At 48.5% G+C, this 22,940-nt stretch overlaps 1 protein-coding gene across 4 annotated transcripts in view; it reads left to right on the top strand.

The window, feature by feature from the left end:
* The first annotated feature begins 51 nt into the window (after nucleotides 1-51).
* AOX1 (aldehyde oxidase 1) overlaps nucleotides 52-22,940 on the top strand; it is a 143,022-nt gene continuing 120,133 nt past the window's right edge. For 2 of the 4 annotated variants that reach the window (XM_077319116.1, XM_077319114.1), the window contains exons 1-6: nucleotides 8,263-8,393; nucleotides 11,835-11,892; nucleotides 17,035-17,131; nucleotides 17,426-17,534; nucleotides 20,091-20,217; nucleotides 20,868-20,929. In XM_077319116.1, coding sequence (XP_077175231.1) covers nucleotides 8,340-8,393; nucleotides 11,835-11,892; nucleotides 17,035-17,131; nucleotides 17,426-17,534; nucleotides 20,091-20,217; nucleotides 20,868-20,929 — 507 coding nt within the window. In that variant the 5' untranslated portion in view covers nucleotides 8,263-8,339. Of the gene's footprint in view, nucleotides 1,562-8,262; nucleotides 8,394-8,860; nucleotides 9,299-11,834; nucleotides 11,893-17,034; nucleotides 17,132-17,425; nucleotides 17,535-20,090; nucleotides 20,218-20,867; nucleotides 20,930-22,940 lie in introns of those variants that run through there. The other 2 variants (XM_077319115.1, XM_077319117.1) reach the window with 2 other exon arrangements.

The raw sequence follows: 22,940 nt of genomic DNA, 5'->3' as shown, positions 1-22,940 counted from the left end.
GCGAAGTGGAGGGACGCCCCCCCCTCCGTGGTTGAAAATGAGCTCGCCCTTCCTTCCCCTCGCCCCCGCCCTTGGCGACGTCATGCGGCGCAGGGAGCGTCCCCCAGCACGAGCCCCCCCACCCCCTCCCCGGGCAGTGGAAGCGGCCGGCCCCCTGCTCTTAGGGCAGCGCGAGTCGCTGGCGGCCGAGTCCATTAGGGCGAGAGGGGGGGGGAGCGGAGGGGACCAGCCGGGTGGTCTCCGGGCTCAGGGGGCTGCGAAGCCCGTGGACGCGTGGGCCGAGGCGTGGCCACCTCCAGGCGGGAGCTCCCCGGGGCTTGCAAGGCCGCTCCGGGGGTGGGTGCTGTGGAGGGGGCACCGCGCCCCACTGGGGGTCCCCGGCCCTCCCGGGCGCCAGCCTTGGCAGAGCAGGGGGGTCGATTTTAGCCCGCCACTCCCACGAGGCTCGTGGCGGGTTACAATACATAAAATCCCCCCAAGAATTACAATCCAGAATCTCCTATACAATTCAAGATATGTGGAAAACATCGGTGTCAAACAACTAAACCCCCCCTTTAAAGATAACACCCCTGGGGGGCGAGCACGGGAGAGATCTCCAATGGCCAGCAGAGTGATCGAGGAGGGGGGGGGGTCCCTCAACCACAGACCTGGCGGGAGAGCTCCGTCTTGCAGGCCCCGCGGGGCCCGCAGCTCCTCCAGGAGCTCCTTCCACCAGCTGGGAGCCGGGACCGAAAAGGCCCTGGCCCGGGTCAAGGCCTGACGTGCCTCCCGGGTATGACCAAATGAAACTATTCTGCATATTTTAGACCGCATACCTTTCTTCCTACCTTCAAATTGTGCTGGCAGATTGTCAAGAATATATATATGAACAAGTAACTTTGAATGCTGTGTCTGCTTAAGGAAAAGCAGTAAGAAAACTGAACATAAGAATGTTATCTAGTGATGTGCAAATCCTCTGCCCAGCTTGATTTAAAGCTTAAGTCTGTGAACCTGGCCGCTGAGGGGCGCAGACTCTTCAGACAGGGATCCCCCACCATTTCCCCCTCCTGCCTTAATGCACTCATCAACAAGCTAGACTAGAACCGGTCCCTGCCATTGTCCCAAGCAGGGTTCAGCGCTTCGGCTCGGTTCGGCCGCCTCGGAGATCCCCGAAGCGCTCAACCCTGCAATGAGCGAGTGGATTCTCTCCTGGGACGGAACCGACACGCATGCCCCTGTCTGAAATCCGCGCCCCCTGAAACGTGTCTGTTAGCATGAGGGGTGGCCTGTCACTTCCAGAGGGGGGGTGGTCAGCCGACATCACTTCCGGGGGTCCCCAAAGCCTGAGAAATTATATCAGGGGCTCCTCCATGGTCAAAAGGTTAAAAAGGCTGTTGCTTCGATATATACAGGCCTGATTGACAGCAAAACTTTGTAGCTGTTATTGGGAACTCCGCCATTCTGACTGATTCCTATGCTGCCTGCCTTGCATGGAGCAGACGTTTTAGACTGTCAGTGTGCACCTGTTGTCGTGCAGACCATAGAAGAAGGCCCTCAGGGCTGAAACGCATCTGGCCTCATGGTAACTGTATGTGTAGCTGATATTTTGTTCTAGTGGGTATTGTATGTGTAACTGATATTGGTTGCTGTATGCAGTGTTTTAATGGATGTGATGTGATACCAGCTGCCTTTTAGTTTTTACCTACATTCTACTAACATTTTAAATTTGTAGTTGCTGTGCTCTTTGCAATAATTAGATCCATGTTTGACGGAGCTTAAGCAGTTCCGCAGGGCCTGCAAAAAGGAGCTCCTCCACCAGGCATTTGGCCGAGACCAGACGTAATCAACAGCGATTGAAGGGCCCCTGCTCCCCCCCCTCAGAATCCCATCAATAAGCCCTGGACCTGTTTGTATTACTATATTGTTTACTGTTATACTGTGTTGTTATTTGGTTACAATTATTAGTTATCAGTTATACATGTTTTACAGACTGTTTTATGTATTGTTCTCTGTTATAATGTAAACTGCCCTGAGCCTCCGGGGAGGGCGGTCTAGAAGTATGATAAATAAATAAATAAATAAATAAATAAATAAATAAATAAATACTGTCTACATTCCTGACTCCGCTTCCTACTGTGCTACATGCCCCTCAGGTGCCCTGCTGAGTTGAGACTTCTCAGCTGTCACGAACTGTGGGCAGATCCACTGGACCAGAAGAGGCCCCCTCATACGAAGCTGCTCCAGGCATATGTGGTGCTAAGAAGTCAGGTTTTAGTTGAACGGTTCCATAAGGTTGAAACAGGACAAGTGTGGCAAGTGCAGGATGCATTGACAGAGACGAGGATGGGTAGTCCCCATAGTGGTATATATAGGGGGGGGCTGTTTAGGCGGGAAGAGGGGTTCACATAGGAAAAGGCTATCAATCTAAAAAGGCTCAATTAGCGAGGGGGAAGGTTTAGAAAGGATGTCAGGAACTTCACAGCAGGGAGGGGGACGATTCTCAGTTAACCTCTAACTCAACTCTCCTGTGGAAAACTGGAGAGCAGATCTGACATCTGGCTGCCATAAACAGCCTGGCTCTGTGGAAAAGGCTTTGAGGCTGGAGCCCAGGAAGTCTCAGAGGGGAGGGAGGGGGAAGGATGCAGATGGCGCTTCTCGAGGCCAGGAGACCGCCTGAGGCCCTAAAAACAGGTTAATCACAGCAGCACACAGACGGACAGGGTACTTTGTGTAGCATTTCAACACATGAAGTGTCAGACGTAGAGAGAACTCACAACAGGCTTCTTAATTAAAGAAAGCTTTATTGGAAATTACTACAGGTCATAGGACTGCAAAGTCAAATCTGACTAGAGTACAGATTTGCCTCAGCTTATCAATACATTTCTCCCGCCCAAAACTTGACAGTTCCCAAGGGAGGGGAGCAAGAGAAGAACCACATGTGTAAAGAAAACAGACATACATTCTCATAGCCTTGAAGAGGTGACAACAAACCCAGGCTCTTCCGAGAGGCCCCAAACATGAGATAAGATTATCCAAACAAATTGTTAACACTAGCAAAGATACAGGACCTGGCAGCCAGGCGCCAAGCAATATAAAACCATATAACTGACATGGAGGAACTCAGGCTAATTTATGACAGGAATTCTACAATCCTGACATCAAGCTGTCTTATACAATATCAGGCCATCAGTCAATCAGGGTCAGTATTGTCTACTCAGAGTGCTGTAGCTGTCCAGGATCTTAGGGTGGAGGTTTTGTCACATGATCTGCAACCTGATCCAGGTACTGGAGATGCTGGGGATTGAATTTATGGCCGTCTGCTCACAAAGCAGTTTCTTTCAATGTAACAAAGTCTTCTGGGCAAGATGAATTGCATCCAAGAGTACTAAAAGAACTTGCAGATGTAATCTCTGAACCTCTGTCCATTATTTTTGACACTGCTTGAAGAACAGGTGAAGTGCCAGATGATTGGAGGCGGGCAAATGTTGTCCCCATCTTCAAGAAAGGGAAAAAAGAGGATCTGGGTAACTATCAACCCACCAGCTGTAGCTGGCAAAATTTTGGAACAAATCATCAAACAGTCAGTCCTTGAGCAGCTGGAACAGAGAGCTGTGATATCTAAGACTCAGCATGGGTTTCACAAGAACAAATCATGTCAGACCAACTATCTCTTTTTTCGAGAAAGTGACTACTTCGCTGGATCACGGGAATGCCGTGGACATAGTTCACCTGGATTTCAGTAAAGCATTTGATAAGGTTCCACATGATATTCTTGCTGACAAGTTGATAAAATGCAGTATGGATCCTTATTCTGTCAGGTGGATCGATAACTGGTTGACAGATCGTAACCAAAGGGTACTTGTTAAACGGTTCAGCATTGTCTTGGAGAAGAGTGACAAGTAGAGTTCTTAGGGCCTGTGTTGTTCAACATATTTATAAATGATTTGGATGAGGGATTAGAGGGGATACTTATTAAATTTGCAGATGATACTAAACTGGGAGGGGAGCAAACACAACTGAAGACAGAATCAGAATACAGGATGATCTTGATAGGCTCGAGAAGTGGGCTAAACTGAATAAAATGAAGTTCAATAGGGACAAATGTAAAGTTCTGCATTTAGGTAGGAAAAACAAAATGCACCAATATATAGGATGGGGGAGACTTGTCTTGGCAGTAGCATGTGCAAAAAGGATCTAGGAGTCTCAGTAGACCATACACATCCCAATCGCTCATCCACTGTCACCTGCCACCCCTTTACCTTCACAGAATCAGCCTCTCTGTCAGATGGCTATCTAGATAGCCATCTGACAGAGAGGCTGATCCTGTGAAGGTAAAGGGGTGGCAGGTGACAGTGGATGAGAGATTGGGATGTGAGGGTCCTGCATAGTGCAGGGGGTTGGACTAGATGACCCATGAGGTCCCTTCCAACTCTATTATTCTATGATTCTATATGCTTGTTGAAAATACATTATATGTCTTACATCAGTGGTCCCCAACCTTTATTATTATTATTATTATTATTATTATTATTATTATTATTATTATTATTATTATTATTATTAATTAGATTTATTTCCCGCCACTCCCCGTAGGCTCGTGGCGGGTCACAACAATCCTATCCCCATTAAAAACTTAAAAAACAATCTCAACATGGCGGAAGCTCTCATTATTCCCACCCCTGCTATTAGAGCGGCAGGGAGGGTGGGGAAGAGATCTAACTTACTAGGTCCGGGGGGGGGGGGAATGTTGGCACTCACTCGCTGACCCTGGCCTCAACCAAAAACCTGGCGGAAGAGCTCCGTCTTGCAGGCCCTGCGGAAAGCTGGTAAATCCCGCAGGGCCCGCAGCTCACCTGGGAGCTCGTTCCACCAGGTAGGGGCCAGGACTGAAAAGGCTCTGGCCCTGGTCGAGGCCAGGCGCGCTTCTCTAGGGCCAGGAACGATCAGGAGATTCTCCCCCGCTGAGCGTAAAGCCCTGCGGGGGATATAGGGCGGTAGGCGGTCCCTCAGGTATGTGGGTCCCAACCCACGTATAGCCTTAAAGGTCAAAACCAGAACCTTGAACCTGATCCAGGCAGCAATTGGCAACCAATGCAGCTGCCTCAGCACAGGCTGGATATGAGCCCTCCAAGGTGTACCAGTGAGGACCCGAGCAGCTGCGTTTTGCACTAACTGGAGTTTCCGGATCAGAGACAAGGGTAGGCCGGCGTAGAGTGAGTTACAGAAATCTGTTCTGGAGGTGACTGTCGCATGGATCACTGTAGCCAAGTGGACAGGGGACAGGTAGGGCCCGCTAGTAGTCGGGCCTGGCAAAGATAGAAAAACGCCTGACACGCTACTCTCTTGACCTGAGCCTCCATAGTCAGGGAGGTATTGATGGTCACCCCAAATTCCTGGCCTGGGGCGCGATAGTAAGTTGCGTTCCTGCCAGGGTGGGTAAGTGCGCTGTCTGGTCCTGCCCTCTGCCTCCCAGCCACAGAACCTCCGTCTTGGAGGGGTTGAGTTTCAGGCGACTCTGCTCGAACCGTTCTGTCACTGCTTCCAAACATCTGGCGAATGGTTCCGGGGGGGAGTCTGGGCGGCCGTCCATGAGGAGATAGAGCTGGGTGTCATCAGCGTACTGGTGGCAACCCAGCCCAAAACTCCATACCAGTTGGGCCAGAGGGCGCATAAAGATGTTGAATAACGTGGGGGAGTGGACCGCGCCCTGCGGTACCCCACAGGGGAGTCTGTAGGGACGCGAGAACTCTTCCCCCACTGCAACCCTCTGGGTCCGGTTCTGGAGAAAGGAGCGTATCCAGTGCAAGGCTGTGCTCCGTATCCCCGTGCCGGCGAGGCGGTGGATCAGAAGGTCGTGATCCACGATGTCAAAGGCCGCCGATAGGTCCAAAAGGACCAACACGGCCAACCCACCTCTGTCCAGCTTTTTATCATTGGGGACCGGTCAACACTTGACAATTTTACTGAGGCCCGGGAGGGGGGGTTGTCTTTTGCTAAGGGACATCACCGCCTGAGCCCCTGCTCCACTAGCTTTCTTGCCGGCACCCCCGACTTCCCACTGCCTGCTGGGGGGAGCTGCCAGCAGCAGCTGTGCAGTGCCACGCTGAGGGGGTGTCAGGATCAGTGCCTGGTCCTGCCATGGCTTGACCTGTGTTTCTCCATGTTTGGTTGCTTTGCATTTAATCCTTCCTGCTGGGGCTTCTTTATAACCCAAGCCCCATATATTATGCTTGCATGCCTGAAATCGAAACTATTCTGCTGTAGCCTGTTATCTCAGGGAGCTGTGAATTATTTGTCTTTTGAACTGGCCAGCCTTTTGTAACCACAACATCTATCTCGTCCGGAGATGCCCAAGGACGTGTAAGAAGTAACACTTTGGTTTATGGCACCTGGCGCCCCTCTTCCCCCCACCTTTGGGAACCTTCAAGGTTTGGGCGGGAGAATACTATTGAAAAGGGTTGGCAAATGTGCTTTCAGGCAGATTTGACTTTCCTAGCTTAGGTGTATGAAGTAACTTCTCAATAAACGCTTTCTTTAAATAAGCCTGTTGTGAGTTCTTGCTATGCTTGACAGAGGGAGCCCCAGCCATGGCAGCCGCTGGAGAGCACCAAAGGTGAGCCAGCAGCAGAGTGGCAGGGCGACCCCCAAGGCAGCAGCTGGGGAGGAGGATGAGGAGGAGCCGCAGCCCAGTACTGACTGATCTACGGACTGGTACCGGTCCCCGGACCGGGGTTTGGGGACCAGTGTCTTTCATTATTTAGTTAGGTAACTGAGTTCACACAGAGCTTTCTGTGCCTGCCCGGAGGCTGGCAACCCTAGTTTGAACAGAAGACTGCACAATCTAAGAGGTGGCCTCGGATCGCCAGAGAGGGTGGAGAAGGACCAGCAGCTCATGAAGCTTGGGAGGAACTAGAGAATGTGGAAGTTACCTGTAATATGAAAGTTACCTGTAAACCGGTGGAAGTGGTATCAATAATTGGTTAAGGCCTAACTGGGAGGAGAAAGGGGTGGGGCCAGTCCAGGATAGTAGAAGGCACTGTTTGGCCCCTCGCCTGGACTGACAAGAATTCCAGCCAGTTGGATGAGGGGCCAATTGGAAGGCACGAAGCGCCTTCTGATTGGGCCTTCACCAGGACAGACCAGAGTTCCAGCCAATTGCGCCTCAACACCCACCCACCCCAGCCAGGGGCAATCTGGAGACATGGCTGCCAGTCTGCTCCTGAGCACCACAGAGAGAGGTGGTCAGTAGGGCTGCCAAGGGGGATGAGAACGGAGGCTGCGCCAGCCCTTTTCGCCCCAAGGCTGTCCTAACTGTCGTGTCCAACTGTCACTTTGCCTCAGAACTCTGACAGAGTTGGCAGGAGGCTGGAGAGTGCTCCCCCCCTCCCTTCAGGCCTGCTGTGAAGGAGCCTCTGACAGGCCCTCACTGAGGGGAGGGAGGCCTTTCCAAGAGCAACGCAGGGGAGTCTGAGGGCCTTCCTTTTGAGGGCAGGGAACTTTCCTCTCCTGCTAAACAGCTGGCTGACAGGGATGCCACAGAAAAGCCCCTTCTCACTTAAAATGCTGCTCTGGCCGGGGGTTAGACAGCCAAGCCATGTGTCTTTCTTCTTTGCAACTCTCTGCAGATTTCAGGCCTACTGCACAGCGTTATTCTGCATACGAAACTGGATGCTGTTGCGGAGGTTCTTTTGTCCCCTGTTTCATCTGTACAACAACCCTGTGCAGTAGGCCTCAAGTCTTTCAATTCAACAACAACCTATTGTGGGAGGCCCTAAATGTTTCTTCTCTAGCATAACCCTCTCCAAAGTAGCCTGGGGGTCTGATCTTTATACTCTGCAAGTGAGCTGTAATTCCAGGAGCTCTCCAGGCCCCACCTGGAGGTTGGCTACCCCTGGGTTGGAAATATTCCTGGAGTTTTGGAGGTGGGACTTCAAAATCGTACAATGCCTCAGAGTCCGGCCTTTGAGGAGGCCGCGGGTGCGCTTCTGGGCCCAGGAGGAAGTCCACGCCACTGCCGGGGGTGGGAGGTGGGGAAGGAAGCCTTCCCCCCAGCCCCAAAAGCACACCTAGTGCCCTTTGTATTTACAAGTGCAATGGGCTTGGTCCCTAGTTTCTTCCATAAATCTTAGATGTGGACACGCTGATCACCTCACTACACCCAAGCCCATTTTTTAATGCAGACATTTGGAATGGAGTTAACCTAGTCAGGTGGAGGTGCTCCTGCTAATTGCACACTGGCTCCTCCCCGCTGGTTTCATTTTAAATCCTAGTTCTTGATGAACAGAAAATTAATTTGATCTGCGAACAGACTTCAACCTTGCTGGAGTTTGAGGGATTCTTGGGCAGCTTCCCGTTGCAGAATGGCTGGCTTCCAACCTTCAGATGAGCTCGTCTTTTTTGTGAATGGCAGAAAGGTTAGAATTAACGGGTTTTAACTTGTGGTTTGCTGTTTCCCCTTTTTTAATTTGGAAGAATCGTTGCAGACTTTTCCTAAGCACACCTAGTGATGTAGGGTCTCCTTATGGGCTCCTCTCTTGAAAGGGATTTTTCAGATCGACGCCCCTTGAAGGCATCTTCTGTGACACTGGACATAGTCGTGTGTCATTTTTCGCCAGCTGAGATTGTTGTGCGATTGTGTTGTTCTTCACAGGTAAATAAAGCCATCGTTATGTGCCTTGGCAAAAGCACAATTCCTTGCATGTTGGAATGCTCAGGTCTGTTTGAAATGGAGTGGAATAGACTATCATTCTAGCAGCCTCAAACTGATTTGTTTGAAAACAAAGCCAGCTATGTTTAAATACAGTTTACTGATGCACTACTATACCACTGCGTTAAAAATTAATGCAGGAGTTTGCTAGAATTGCTATGAACTGAGGAAGTCAGTGCTAGGGATGCCAGCTTCCTGGAGATCCCCTAGGATTACAACTAATTTCTCAACTTCAGAGTTCAATTTCTCTGGAGAAAACCAATACTTTGCAGGGTGGACTCTCCGGTATTGTACCCCACTGAAGTCCGCATCCTCCCCGGGCTCCATCTCCAAGTCTCCAGGGGTCTCCCAGCTTGTATCTGGTAACCGGCCCCTTGATGGGCAGGGACAGCCTGCCTACCCTCCGCTCTCATCTTCAATTGGAAACTCATCAGACGGGGGAAACAGTAATCAAGTTCCAAACTCCTTTTTAAAAAGGAGGTCACCTATGAAATCCACAGCTGACATAGCTGTTCCCCCCCCCCCCCCGTTTTTTCTCTCTGCTGGAGTAAACAAATATTCTGTTACAAATGCCTGGGCCAGAAGGAAGAAAAGCATCCATTGATTTTCCAGGTTGGTCAGCAATTTGATCTTTCTGATGTTGAAGCAAGAAGAAAATGGCTACTTGAATCTGTTATATTTTGCTTTGGATCAGGGAATCTAGTGTAATTAAAATATGTTAATAAGCTCTGCAAACACATCAGTCTTTCCTCTGACAAATGCTGGAAATCTGAAATTTTGTTTAACATAAGAAGTAAAAGTCATTAATAGCAAACCGGTGTGCTTAGCGCCATATTATGGAAGAATTTCATTCAGCAAAAAATACTGGATAAGGATGCCCTATTATTTAAAATTGTAAGACAGATATCAGTAATAACATATTTATCAAAGAGATGTACCCTTTCCTCTTTCTTTGTACACGATGATAGTTAAGTGGTGCAATCAACTGCTGAGGACCCTCATGGGGTCTTCCAGAAAAGAGATGAGCAGAGGTGGTTTGCGGTTGCCTGCCCAAACTTGTGTTTGGTCCCCCACCCAAATATTAACCAGGATCATCCTGCTCACGTTTGGAGATCTGAAGTGATCTGTCTAATCTGATTGCTCCTTTCTTTTTGTTAATACAGCATTCTTCAAAATCTTTAAATTAGCATTGATCTGTGTACATTTGTCAGTCAATATTCTTTAGCTGTTGAATATATTAGTGTGCCGATGACTTCATATTATATTTTATATTCTTTAAAGATAGTAGGGTCAATATTGGTACTAAAGTTAATCCATCAAGGTTTAAGATCTCGCATGCTGCCAGGAATATAGGCGTGATTCTGGAATCTTCCCTTTCCATGGAGGCCAAGGTCATCAAAGGAGCCCAGCTGGCACTTTACTCTCTTTGCTAAGTGAGGCTAATGGTGCTCTATCTGGGCTTGGGCCACTGTGTGGTGTGAAATGCTCCACCATAGTTTCTCTTATGTTCTTTTATTCTTACTGGTCCATCTAGTTTTCTATAGTGAACTGCTAAGTGCTCCAGAATGCCTACAAAAAAGCGAACAATCAATTGTAATGTCCATTTGTGATCTTCAACTAACAGATTATTTATGTCTACTAGAAATTAAGCCCATTGTAGGGCGCTAGCTGGGGTGTCCTGGTGTTGCGGCAGCTGGTCGTGGAGCGGGCTGGTGTGGGGTTCACGTTAGGTCGGGCGGTCCCCTCCCCCCCCGTGGCGGCCCCTACCAACCAGTGTTGCTGGGCAGGCCGCTCGCTGGTCCATGGGAGGGTTCGTGGAAGGGTGGCTGCTGGCGGGGGGCGGGGGCGAAATGATGCAGTGCGCGGTGCAGGTGAGGGGTGAGTGGGTGAGGGGGATGGGAGCAGGTATGCGCCAGAGTGGGCGCATGTGTGTAGGAGTAGGGGGCGGGTCTGGGGCCCATGGAGGACATAAACCAGGCATGTGCGGACCTGCGTGCATGAGTGGTTTAGTCCGGGCTGTTGGTGGCGTCCGTGCAGGTCGGGTGGGTTGTCCGCGGCCGTGGGGCGACTCGAGCGGCCTGTCCGCGGGCGTGTGTGTGAGTGGACGGGCCGGGGCGTGAATGGGTGGCGTAGTGCAGGGGTGAGTAGGGCAAGGAGGTGTGCTGGTGTAGGGAAGGGAGTGTGCGGGGGCGGGTGTCACAGTGGCGGGCCAGTTTGCGGAACACGGGTGGGGGTGGGGGGAGAGCGGGATGGGGGGTGGCTCGGCGGGTGTATGGTGGTGGGGTTTAGGGAGGCGCAAGGGTTGTTTGGGCGGAGGGAAGACGGGGAAGGGGCCGGCGGCGGCGAGGCGTGGGAACGGGTGGGGTTTTTTTCTGGAGGGGGAAAGCGGTGCCAAGCGAGGGGTGAAGGGGGCAGCAGAGGGTTGGGGTTTGTGGGTGGGAGTGTGCCGGTGGGGTGGGGTGGGGCAGCGCTGAGGCTTACCAGGAACGTAGGGGTGGCGTGGCCTGGTGGCTCGCTGCAGGCGGGTGGTAGCGGCGGCGGGTCGTCCAGGAAGCGCGTCCTGGGGAGGAGACTTGTGGGGAGGCATCGGCAGGCGGGGCGGCTTTGCAGTGGAGGCTGATAGGTGGCCTCGTTGGTGACACGGCAGCCCTGCTCCAACCGTGGACTGCCTCTCTGCAGGTAAGGGCGATGGTTCGCCGCCAGGAAAGGAGCAGTCTTCGACGTGGCCACCCTGCTCCTTTCCCGGCAGCGAACCATCTGGGCAGCCAGTCCATGGCGGGCCAAGTGGCCAGCGTGCCTCCCAATTGGCTACCTGGCCCCTAAGTGGAACTCGGAGGGGCCCAATCAGGAGCTGGGAAGTGGCTCCTGATTGGGCCTCTCCGAGTTTTTATCCCAGACAGGTCCCGCCCTAACTCCTCCCCATTAGGCCTTACCCTTTTATTTAATCCGCTCTGCAGGAGCGGTTAAAGATATTTCTTGAGTTAGGATTGTTTTCATTTGTCTTGATGACTTGTGTGAGAAAAAGAATAAACATGAGCTAAAGAAAATCAGCATATGATATTAATTTGCCCTCCTCATCAAAAACACAGGTAAATCTGCCTGGCAAAGAGAATTATGTTTATCTTTTTTATTTTCATTTCTAACACAGGTAATTGAAAGATATGCTGATCCTGAGGAACTGTTGCTTAATTATCTGAGAAAGAGCCGTATCCTTTGATTTTAGAACAATAATGAATCCTTCATCATGTAAATAATAAAATGAAATGTCTCACTTTTTATGTCAGAGCAGGCTTGCTCTGGCCTGCAGGCCTTGTTCCACCCTATCCTTTGAGGTTTTTCTTTCTCTCTTGGGTAACTTGCTGCCACCACCTGACATTTGAATGAAATTACCCGATGGGAGCGTGAAAACTCCTGGTTTCTCTTCCCAGACATGAGACTTTGTGTGCTGAGTAGCATGGCACCAGTTAGTCCCAGTCCAAGGTCAGAAATGCAGTCCATAGTCATGGCAAGCAGAAGTCAGAGAGGTTGCCAGAAGACACAATCAGGAAGATATGAGAAGCATGGCCAGAACACAGTCCAAGGTGAGGGGTCAGGAGGGTAGTCAGAGGTTGAGCCAAACGTCAAGGTAGGCAGGGGATCAAGACATGGGCCAAGAAGTGCACAGAAGTCCAGCAGACAGAGACCTAGGTCTCAGAGCAGACTGGGTGGGTCCTGTGCAACGGTGAACCAGTAGTCGCACACGGACGGAGAGGCTGATTCTGTGAAGGCAAAGGGGAGGCTGGTGACAGTAGATGAGCGATTGGGATGTGAGTGTCCTGCATTGTGCAGGGGGTTGGACTAGATGACCCATGAGATCCCTTCCAACTCTATGATTCTATGTTGTACATACACTGATCTACTGTTGTGAACCACTTATATAGGGCATGGCAATTCCCAAATCCTGATTCTGGAATAATTTCCAGTAGCTAAGTACCTGCATTCAGTCCTCAACCTGCAAAGGTCACCCTCCTTCTACTTCCCTGCGATATCAGACCTTCAGATGAGCACTATGTCACTCCTCCTTAAACTCTTGTTTCTGTTGCTGTCTCCTTCATTCTAATGGTGTGAATGCTTCAGGATAATTGATTACTTGTTCTTTTGTCAGCACTTATGGCTCAGGTGTGGGAGGTTCATTATCAGGAGATGAACCTTCTTCAGAACCAATCTCCAGAGGCTGTGCTTCAGGCTGCTTGCTGAATGTGCTTGTACGGAACCAGATTCCTTATCTCTCAAGGACTCTTCTTGTGTCAAGGACTGACTCATGACTCTCAGCCTCTCTGTCTCCCTCTGTCTAGTGCTTGGTCACCATGGGGAGAGTTTACTACTTGTGCACCATTGGAGGACTAGCTGCTTGCCAATTGCTGGCTTTTCCTTTGGTGATGCTTTTACAGTAGCATGTCTAAGATAGTGGAGGTCTATGTGGTACAGAGAATCACTACCAGCATAAAAAATTATAAAGTGTTTATTGAAAAGAAAATGTTCATAAGCATACTTTTAGCAAAACACCAGACTGAATAAGGGATTCAAAAGAAATAAGTGTTATGCAATTCCTCTGTCCCTCTCTCTATACATCAGAAATTAAAATATAGGACCAACTCTTTAGTTTAGGAAGTTACAGATCACTACAGAGTTTTCATTATTCTGAAGCATCAACCTGCTGACAACATATGACTAATGGCTGACATCTCCAGGCCTCAGTTAAGAGTTCTGTCTGATGGACACCGTACAAAAGAGACTGTGATCTTGCTCCCCTGAGTTTTATCACCTCTCTTTTCACTACCCACTGACCAGATCAGGTCAGAAAAGCTTTTCTGGACATTCTTCCTTGTGTCCATTCCTGAAGGGTCTCTAATATTATATCTCCACTCCCCATTTGGGGCGGGGGGGGGAGAGACTGGACCCTCCTAATGTCTCTAGTTAGACATATTAGCATTTCTTAAGAGATAGCTGAAGTAGGCCTGAAAAGCCATTGAATGACTTTCTCCTCCCTGCTGTTCTCTAACCAGAGGGGGGGGGGGATTTTAAAACTCATAGTTAAATTTATAGTTTTGCTCAGTTGAAGCCTCCAAAGACAAAATGATTTATTGACACTTTTCATTCATTTCAAGAAGATTTCATATAAAGGAAGTTCACTTCAGCAGGATCAGTGTCAAGTTTCACATGGCTGGGCAACCACTGAGACTCAAGCCCAGAAGTTCACCCACGGCTGGTCAGAGATACTTGTCCCAGTCGCACCCACTAATTTTATTGGTTCAGCCAGCCAGCCAGCCAGCCATCTACCACCCTCTTGGTTACCTGTCTCAGGGCGGCTTACACAGTCTAAAAGATTCAATAAACAGTAGTACATAAGATAAAAACCTGATTAAAACAATATTAACCACAATTCATCACTTTAGTTATTAAAGTCAGGTTGTAGCCAGCACATGTTAACATATGGTGAAGGGGGGTGGGGGAGGGTAGGGGGGGAAGAGGGATATAGTTGTTATAGTTGTTATCTAGCTCTTTATCTCTAGCTGGCCTCCACCGTAGGTCTGGCGGAAGTGCTCCATCTTGCAGGCCCTGTGGAACTCAGATAGTTCCAAAAGGGCCCTGATCTTGGTTGGGAGCTCATTCCACCAGACAGGAGCCAGGGCCGAAAAGGAGCCAAGGCTCAGGTTGAAGCCAGCTGTATCTCCTTAGGGCCAGGGATCCTCAGTTGGTTGGAACTGCTCGATTGAAGAGCACTCTGGGATGAATGAGACATGCCCCAACTAAGATTTTGCCAGCTTGGGAGCTCAGCAGAGATGTGTTCCTATAGAATCTATCCTCTGAAATTATAATTTCTTCTGGAGGAACTGATCTGGTTGGATAGAGATCACTTGTAATTCCAAGAGAACTCAGGCCCTACCTGCAGGATGGCAACCCTACCAAATGCAGGTATTTCTGTGATGCTCTCTTATTTCCTGCTGCCGATGGTGGTACTTCTCCTGACTCAGGGATGGTATTAGAGAACCTCTTCTTGTGTTCCCCTTTCCCAGAAACCCCCCAGAACTGTCCTGTACACACGAAGAAGTTAGTTTGGGTACTTGTACTAATTATGGCCAGGAGAGCTGGGAGGGATGGGACTCCAGTGTGCTTCAACAGTGAGAACTTTTGGCAAGTTCTCTGTTTTGCTGACCCCTGTGTCACAAGTTCATCAGAACGTGGAAGCCCAGCAGGATTGGCCCTGGTCAGTCCGTGGACACGAGACCACGAGGGATGCCCAGGGCTGCTATGCAGAGGTAGGCAAAGGCAAGCCACAACTGGACACCTCTTGCCTTGGAGACCCTACTGGGTTTCCATTCAGCAGCCACAACTTGTATATTTATACCCATTTTTATTAACTGCCACTCCGGCACCCTGCCAGCTTATGGCGGTTTGCAATATAATTTTCAAACCCACATAAAATGCATAACAATACAATGTAAACAATAGTGGCGGCAAAACTAATATTTAACCATTCCCCCTCCCACCCATCTACGATGTAACAGCCACCCCTCCTGGGGGGCATCTTCTGGCAATGTCCGGCCTATGGGGCCTGTACCAGGAAGGACCCAGTCTTCCTAGCCTGGCCTCAATCAAATGCCTGGCAGAAGAACTCCATCTTACAGGCCCTGCGGAACTGTGATAGCTCCGTCAGGGCCCTCAGCTCTTCTAGGAGCTCATTCCACCAGGTCAGGACCAGGACCAAAAAGGCCCTGGCCTTGGTTAAGGCCAGGCTTGCCTTCCAGGGGCCGGGGACAACCAACAGATTCAAACCCGCAGACCTTAGAGCCTTCCGGGGGGCATGAGACAAACAGTCCCTCAGATATGCAGGGTCCAGGTCACAAATGGCCTTGAAGATAAGAACCAGAACTTTAAACCTGATTGAGAAGCTAACCAGCAACCAATGCAGCTGCCTCAGCACAGGCTGGATGTAGGTCCTCCAGGATGACCTCTTAAGGACTCTAGCAGCCACATTTTGAACCAGTTGCAATTTCTGGGTCAGAGATAAGGGTAGGCTTACATAAAGTGAGTTAAAGGTAAAGGTGAAGGTATCCCCTGTGCAAGCACTGGGTCATGTCTGACCCTTGGGGTGACGTCCTCCAGCGTTTTCATGGCAGACTCAATACGGGGTGGTTTGCCAGTGCCTTCCCCAGTCATTACTGTTTACCCCCCAGCAAGCTGGGTACTCAGCTTAAGAGGTCATCCTGGAGGACCTACATCCAGCCTGTGTTGAGGTAGCTGCATTGGTTGCCGGTTAGCTTCTGGATGAGGCTTAAAGTGAGTTACTGAAGTCTAATATGGAAGTGACCATTTCATGGATCACTGTGGCCAAGTGTTCTGGAGACAAGTAGGGCGCTAGTAGCCTTACCTGGCACAGGTGGAAAAATGGCAGTTGGGCTACCCTCATGATCTGAGTCTTCATAGATAGGGAGGTATCAGAGATCACCCCCAGATTCCTAGCGGTTGGTACAGCCAGTACTTGGCAGAAGTTCCCACCATCGCAAGCAACAGTAACTAGAAAAACAACTTTGTTCTTAATGTAGTGCTTGGGCTGATACCTGGTGATGGTGGAAGGTGCCTTCAAGTCACAGCTGCCTTACAGGAATCCTACAGGGGTTTTAAGGCAAGAGACATTCAAAGGTGGTTGGCCCTTGCCTGGCTCTGCCTAGCAACCCTAGACATCTTCAGTGGACCCACATCCACATACTGGCCAGGGCCAACCCTGCTTAGTTTCTGACATCTGACAAGGTCAGGCTGGCCAGGCCCATCTAGGTCAAGTCAATTGATTCCTTGCTAAAAATAATCTTCAGCTGATACAATTAAATAAGAACTGTGAAGGTTCAAGGGGGTGGCAGGTGACAGTGGATGAGTGAGAGGGTTGTGAGTGTCATGCATAGTGCAGGGGGTTGGACCAGACCCATGAGGTCCCTTCCAACTCTATGATTCTATGATTCTATGATTAATTATTTTGGCACTTCATGTTAAAGAACCAAGAAATATGTAGAGCTTAAATGGAGTCGGTACCCAAGAATGAGAGAACTAACATAGGAAGACGTTTAAAAGTCCTTCCAAATCTGTGCAGCAAGAGAGAAAAATGTGCAGCTTAGAGAGACCCAGGAATGTATAGAGAGACCCAGTATGGCTGCTTGTTTTCCAGTATGGTTCTTTGCTGGTCCCCCCACTTTTCTAACTGCAAAGTAACTAGAAACCAACCTTCCAGCAATGCACAGAATGCTCTGGGGGGAAATGCTGGCTTCAAAGCAGAGGCTGCCTTCGTTTTCCTTCACTGTGCTGTACATAATCAGTCCGTCTCACAGGAACTAAGTACGGCTGTGGAATTGGAGGCTGCGGAGCCTGCACTGTCATGGTCTCTACCTACAACCCGGACTCTAAGAAGATGCGGTATCCTTTTAGAGAAGGGAAACTAAATTGCTGGGAATGTGTTGCTAGGAATGTGTTGACATCAGAAAACAACTCTGTATCTTCTATATGATGTGGAAAGTGTTAAAGCTGGGGAAATCATGTTTCATTGTTGTTCTAGGTTTTTTGGGTGCACAAATTGCATTTTGTCCTGGTGTCATGGAATTCTGATATTTTAGGGTTTGGCCTGTACTAATCTGCTTGTGAGGGCATCCAAACAGTTGTACCGAGCATTACAAAGAGGACTCAAGTATCAGCATCCTTAACATGCCAAAGACATTACCCAGCCAACTCTTGTTTGCTTCCATTGTGTTCCTTGTATGGTGCTGCAGTAACCACCGTGGAAGGAGTCGGAAACACAAAAACCAAACTTCACCCCATACAGGTGAGAGCTAAAGGCCAGGGAGCCAGTGCTTCCTTTGCAGGGACACCCGGTATCTAGCCAGGAGGGTCTCTGCCTCTGCTGAATAAATCTAGCTGGTGAAGTTTTATACTGTATTATATTCATTTCAATTCTGTCTCACCTTTCTTCTCAAGACTATGGCTTTAGTTTGGATCCAGTGGGGTCTGGACCTTCCCCATTTCAACCAAGGGACTATGGCATGTGCCTTCAGACCATTCCCTGGGCAGTTCATATGGATGGAGATAAAGAGATGGAAACAGGACCAGGAAAGAAAGGGTGGACATAAGGAACATGCTGCAAACAGGGCTGATGCAGGGGGTGGGGGGAATGCAGCCAGGAGGACGCTAGCATGCTTTGGGGCTCAGTTTGCTTCTGGAGGATAACTCCCCTAGCTGGATGATCCATGTGGAATGGTACCAGCACGATATCAGGAAAAATGTTCTCACAGTCAGAGCAGTTCAGGAGTAGAGTAGGCTGCCTAAGGAAGCAGTGAACTCCCCCTCTCTGGCCGTCTTGAAGAGCAGCAGGGCAGATACTTACCATGGATAAATTCAAGTAGGCAGCCATGTTGGTCTGAAGCAGCACGACAAAACAAAATCAGAGTCCAGTCGGGCACCTTTAAGACCAACAAAGATGTATTCAAGGCATGAGCTTTCAAGTGCAAGCACTCTTCCTCAGACTATGAACTACCATCCTGACAGTGGAAATATATAAGCAAAAGTTAATACTGTTAAATTAGTAAACTGTGTCACAACATCTAAATACAGCCTTACGATAATTCTTTGCTAAAACAGCCAATCAGTCCCCTCGAATTCAGTTGTAGTTCACAAAAACATGTTGCTTGCCCCATCTGTCCTCACCCATGTGTACAAGTAGAAGCTGAGCTGGCAACTATCTTGTCCTGAGACCAGAGACTTACATTCAAAATTACATTATATGTTACTAATAGCCACATTGTCCCAATTAAAATAAATTTTGAGGAATGTGGATACACAAATTAAACAAGGTTAGCATGCATAGTGAGATAAAAAACCTATGTCCTTGTTGAGTCCAGGGTATGTCATTGTTTTGAGTGATGTAATAACTTGCATTTCTGCAATCTCCCTTTCTAGCCTGTTCTTGAAGTTCCTTTGCAATAAAACAGCTACTTTCAGGTCCCTTATTGAATGTCCTGGAAGGTTAGAGCATTCCCCTACAAGTTTTTCAGTTTTGTGGTTTTTGATGTCAGACTTGTGTCCATGGATCCTTTGGCAGAGCGTTTGACCTGTTTGCCCTGTGTAGACAACAGAGGAGCATTATTGGCACTTGATGGCATATACAATGTCGGAAGATGAGCAAGTTTATAAGCCTTTGATGGTGTAGGTGATGTTAGGTCCAGTGATTGTGGCACTGGAGAGTATATGGCAGCAAAGTTGGCATCTGGGTTTGTTGCAAGCTCTAGTACCAGTGTCCATGTTCACATTAGATGTTGCATTGTTGTGGATGAGGAGTTGTTTGAGAATGGGGGGGGGAGCTGTCTGTGTGAAAGAAAAGATTTACTCCCCAGTGCTTGGGAAAGAGAACTGTCATTATCCAGTAGGGGTTGTAAGTCACTGATGGTGCATTGTACTGTCTGTATGTAACCACTAGTGGTGTTCTGTTGTTTTCTCTTTTGGGCCTGTCTTCTAACAGGTTTTCTCTTGGTATCCTTCTGGCTTTGTTAATCTGTTCCTTGACCTCCCTGGCTGGGTATTTTAGTTCCAGAAAGGTTTGTTGTAGATCATTTAGATGGGAATCTCTATCCATGGGATTGGAGCAGATGTGGTTGTAACATAGGGCCTGGCTGTATACAATGGACTGTTTGGTATGTTTAGGATGGTAGCTGGAGGCACGCAGGTACGTTTGCCCGTCAGTAAGCTTTCGGTATAAGGTGGTCTCTAGGCATCCATTGTTTATTTTTACAGTAGCGTCCAGAAAATGTATTTCTTGTGTAGATTGGTTCATTGTCAGGTTGATAGTGGGATGAAAGTCATTGTATGCCTGGTGGAAAGTATCCAGGGCTTCTTCACCATGTGTCCAGACTATAAAAATGTCATCAAGGAATTGCAGGTATACGAGAGGTGCAAGTGGGTAAGCATTCAGGAAGCATTGCTCCAGGTCTGCCATGAAGATGTTCACGTCATCCCCAGATCCGAAGTGGTTATGGGTGAGAACAAATCGGCACAGTTTGGTGGCTGAGTCATCTATGGTGTTGTTAGAAATTGTATTCCTAATGGCTTGTAATCCATCTTTGTGTGGGATGTTGTTATACAGGGATTCCACATCCATGGTGGCTAAAATGGTATTCTCTGGAAGGTTGTTCAAAGACTGTATTTTCCTCAGAAAGTCTGTGGTGTCTTGAACATAACTAGAAGCCTTGATGGCAAAGGGCCTTAGAACAGAGTCCATATAGCCAGACACCCATGTGGTGATAGTGTTTATGCCTGAGACAACTGGGTGCAGACTATAGACCGCCTTAGCAACAATCCAGAGATTGAGCAGAGCTGGTTTCTCTTCCAGAAAAGGATGGCCAAATGCTTCGGCTCCCAGTGTGGCTTCTGCACCCCTGGAATGGTGATGTCAATGTATTCTCTGCTAAGGAATCACCCAGAACCCACCATGGAGCAGATACTGGCTGCACTTGACGGTAGGCTGGCATTCTCCAAAAGGTTTTTTTTTTTGGGGGGGGGGAAACTGGTAGGCAAAGGGGCAAAATGTTAAAAGAAGTAAAAATTACATTACTTACATGTCTCCATGGGGCAGTTTGAGAATCTGAAAACAGCAGGGGAAGACACTACAACGAAATCTTCCCCCTGTTGGACTTCCCCCACTAGGACTATGATAGAGTCCTGCTGGGGAGCTGCCCCCTGCTGGGGCCACCTAACCCCAGGAGTCCCCTTACCAGCCACCCTGGACCAAAGAGAGGGGTTCGCCATTGCCAGGGACAAGCCTACCTGGCCCACACTTGCCAGGACCATCTTTTGGGGAACAGGGCTGGAATTGGCTGGGAGCAGGGCCAAGGAGTCTAGAGCCACCTTCTCAACTATTCCCTGACCTGTGTGCTGTGATTGCAAACAGAAAGGAGCTGGTGTGCATACAGGAGGCACAAAATTTCAGTTCCCCAGAAAACTTGAATACTTTGCGATATGTAGATGGAACTTCAGGAACAGATTTGGGTCATGAATTCAAATTTTAGAAATGTCCATAGATTGTACAGTTCAGAGATGAGGTCAGGTTCAGATTATTTGTGTACCTTTCATATTTATTTTATTTTTTTAATCTGATCCTTTCTTCTAGGCAATTTATGCCGTTGCACTGGGTACAGGCCTATAATTGACAGCTTCAGTGCTTTCTCTCTGGTAAGAGGGGGAAACCCCTAATCAATCATTTCATTGATACTGTCAAAAGTGTCCTTACATGGGAAATTCAGTAGTAGATTCATAGAATTGGAAGGCACCTCCAGGGTCATCTAGTCCAACTCCCTGCACAATGCAGGAACTCACAACTACCTGCCCACCCACACTGACCCCAATTTCATGCCCAAATGACCCCCCCTACACCAAAATCTCCAGAATTTGGCCTGGCCTGGAGGAAATTTACCTACCATCCCACAGTGGTGATCAGCTATTCCCTGGGTATGCAAGGAAGGGCCACAAGAGATAAACACAAGCCCTGCCTTGGAGCCATCTTCTAATGTGGATTACACTATAATTGCATATCTGTGGCTAGAAAGCTTAAAGTTGCCACCTCTGGTCTGGGAAATCCCTGGAGCTGAGGGGTGAAGGGAACTCAGTGGGGTATAATGCCATAGAGTTCGTTTGTCAAGGCAGCCATTTTGTCCAGGGGAACTGATCTCTGTAGTTTGGGAATCAGCTGTGATTCTGAGGGATCTCCAAGCCCTATCTGGAGGTTGACACATGAACACTTGATGCTACCTTCTACTGAATCAGACCATCAAAATTAGTATTGTCTGCTCAGAGTGGCAGCAGCTGAAGCTGAGGTCTTTCACTTCTCCTACTGCCTGGTCCGTATTTAGCTGGAGGTGCCAGGGATTGAACCTGGGATTTTCTGCATGGCAAACAGATGCTCTGCCACTGAGCCATGAACCCTCCCCTAAGGGTTGGATTGGTTTTATGTATTGTCTTGTTTTACATGATTATACAGGTTATTTTGGAATATTTATTTTGTTGGTTTTGTATCTATTTTAATTGTTATAATTGTTGTACCTTTTTTGATTGCTGTAATTGTTCACTGCTGTAAACCATTTTAAGCTCAGCCAAATAACAGCAGAGAAAGAGAGAAAGGTGAAAAGCATTCTAATATCACCTGAGGCCATTCTGCACGCCATAAATTTAGCATAATACTTACCCTGAGGAAGCTATATTCTGGGCACTCTGCATGACGTCACCAACCTCCCGCGTCCACCCAGCAAACTGCTCACAATATCTGCCATTTTAAAGTATGAGTTGGTGAATCCCATAAAGTAGATTCACCAATCTAAAAAGTGCTTTCCCCCAGCGGACATCCAGCAGGCTCCCAGCTAAAGGAAGGTATGGAGGTGAAGAAGCACTATCTCGGCCTCCGATGTCCCATCCTTGCACATGCCTCCCTCCCCCCTCTTCCCAGGACGGGAAGTTCTTTTTAAAAATGGAGAACAGCCTGGAGAAATGAATAGATGGACAAGCATGCAGGTGATGCCAGAAATAATTTTTTCCCAAAGTTGGTACACAAAGCATGCCTCTCCAAAGTTGCCCTCCTCCCCAAAATCAGGAACGATATTAATTTTTAAAAGATTCAAGACTTGTGGTTCCATAAGGGGTGGTCTTCAAAAAGAACTATACATCTGTGATTAGGCATTTAAACAGAGAACTATTAATTTTAAAAAAATGCGGGCATTGCAAGACCCTTAAAAAAATTAGAATGAGGATTGGTCGCCTGATTGACAGGTGGAAGTGAGTTGCTTATAAAGTGCATTGCTCTCTTCCGCCATTTCCAGTGGCACTCATGGAGGGTGAAAGGCACAAAAAGGCAGCAGACTAGAGCGAGACAGCAAAAAGGTGAGGAGTGGCTGGGAAGCACGATAATATTTAGCGCTACATCATTCAGCTGGCGTAACATTATATTTAGTGATGTGCGGAAATGCCCAGAGTATTCCCTCCTTCTACCCCCATTCTCCTCCACCCAAAAAATATAACCTCAGGCAGACAAAAACCATGGAGGTACTTTCACTGTAGAATGCTGTACATTGGTCTTCTCTCTGCAGGAAGGAAGGGTGCCAGCCTCCAGGTAGGACCTGGGGACCCTGCAGAACTACATCTCATTTCCAAACACCAGAGTTGAATTTATTTGGAGAAAATGGCTGCTTTGGAG

The sequence above is a fragment of the Paroedura picta genome, chromosome 2 (assembly GCF_049243985.1).
Source record: "Paroedura picta isolate Pp20150507F chromosome 2, Ppicta_v3.0, whole genome shotgun sequence".
Classification (NCBI taxonomy): domain Eukaryota; kingdom Metazoa; phylum Chordata; class Lepidosauria; order Squamata; family Gekkonidae; genus Paroedura; species Paroedura picta.
The sequence above is the reverse complement of the archived record's forward strand: the minus strand, read 5'-3'. Positions and strand labels throughout refer to the sequence as shown.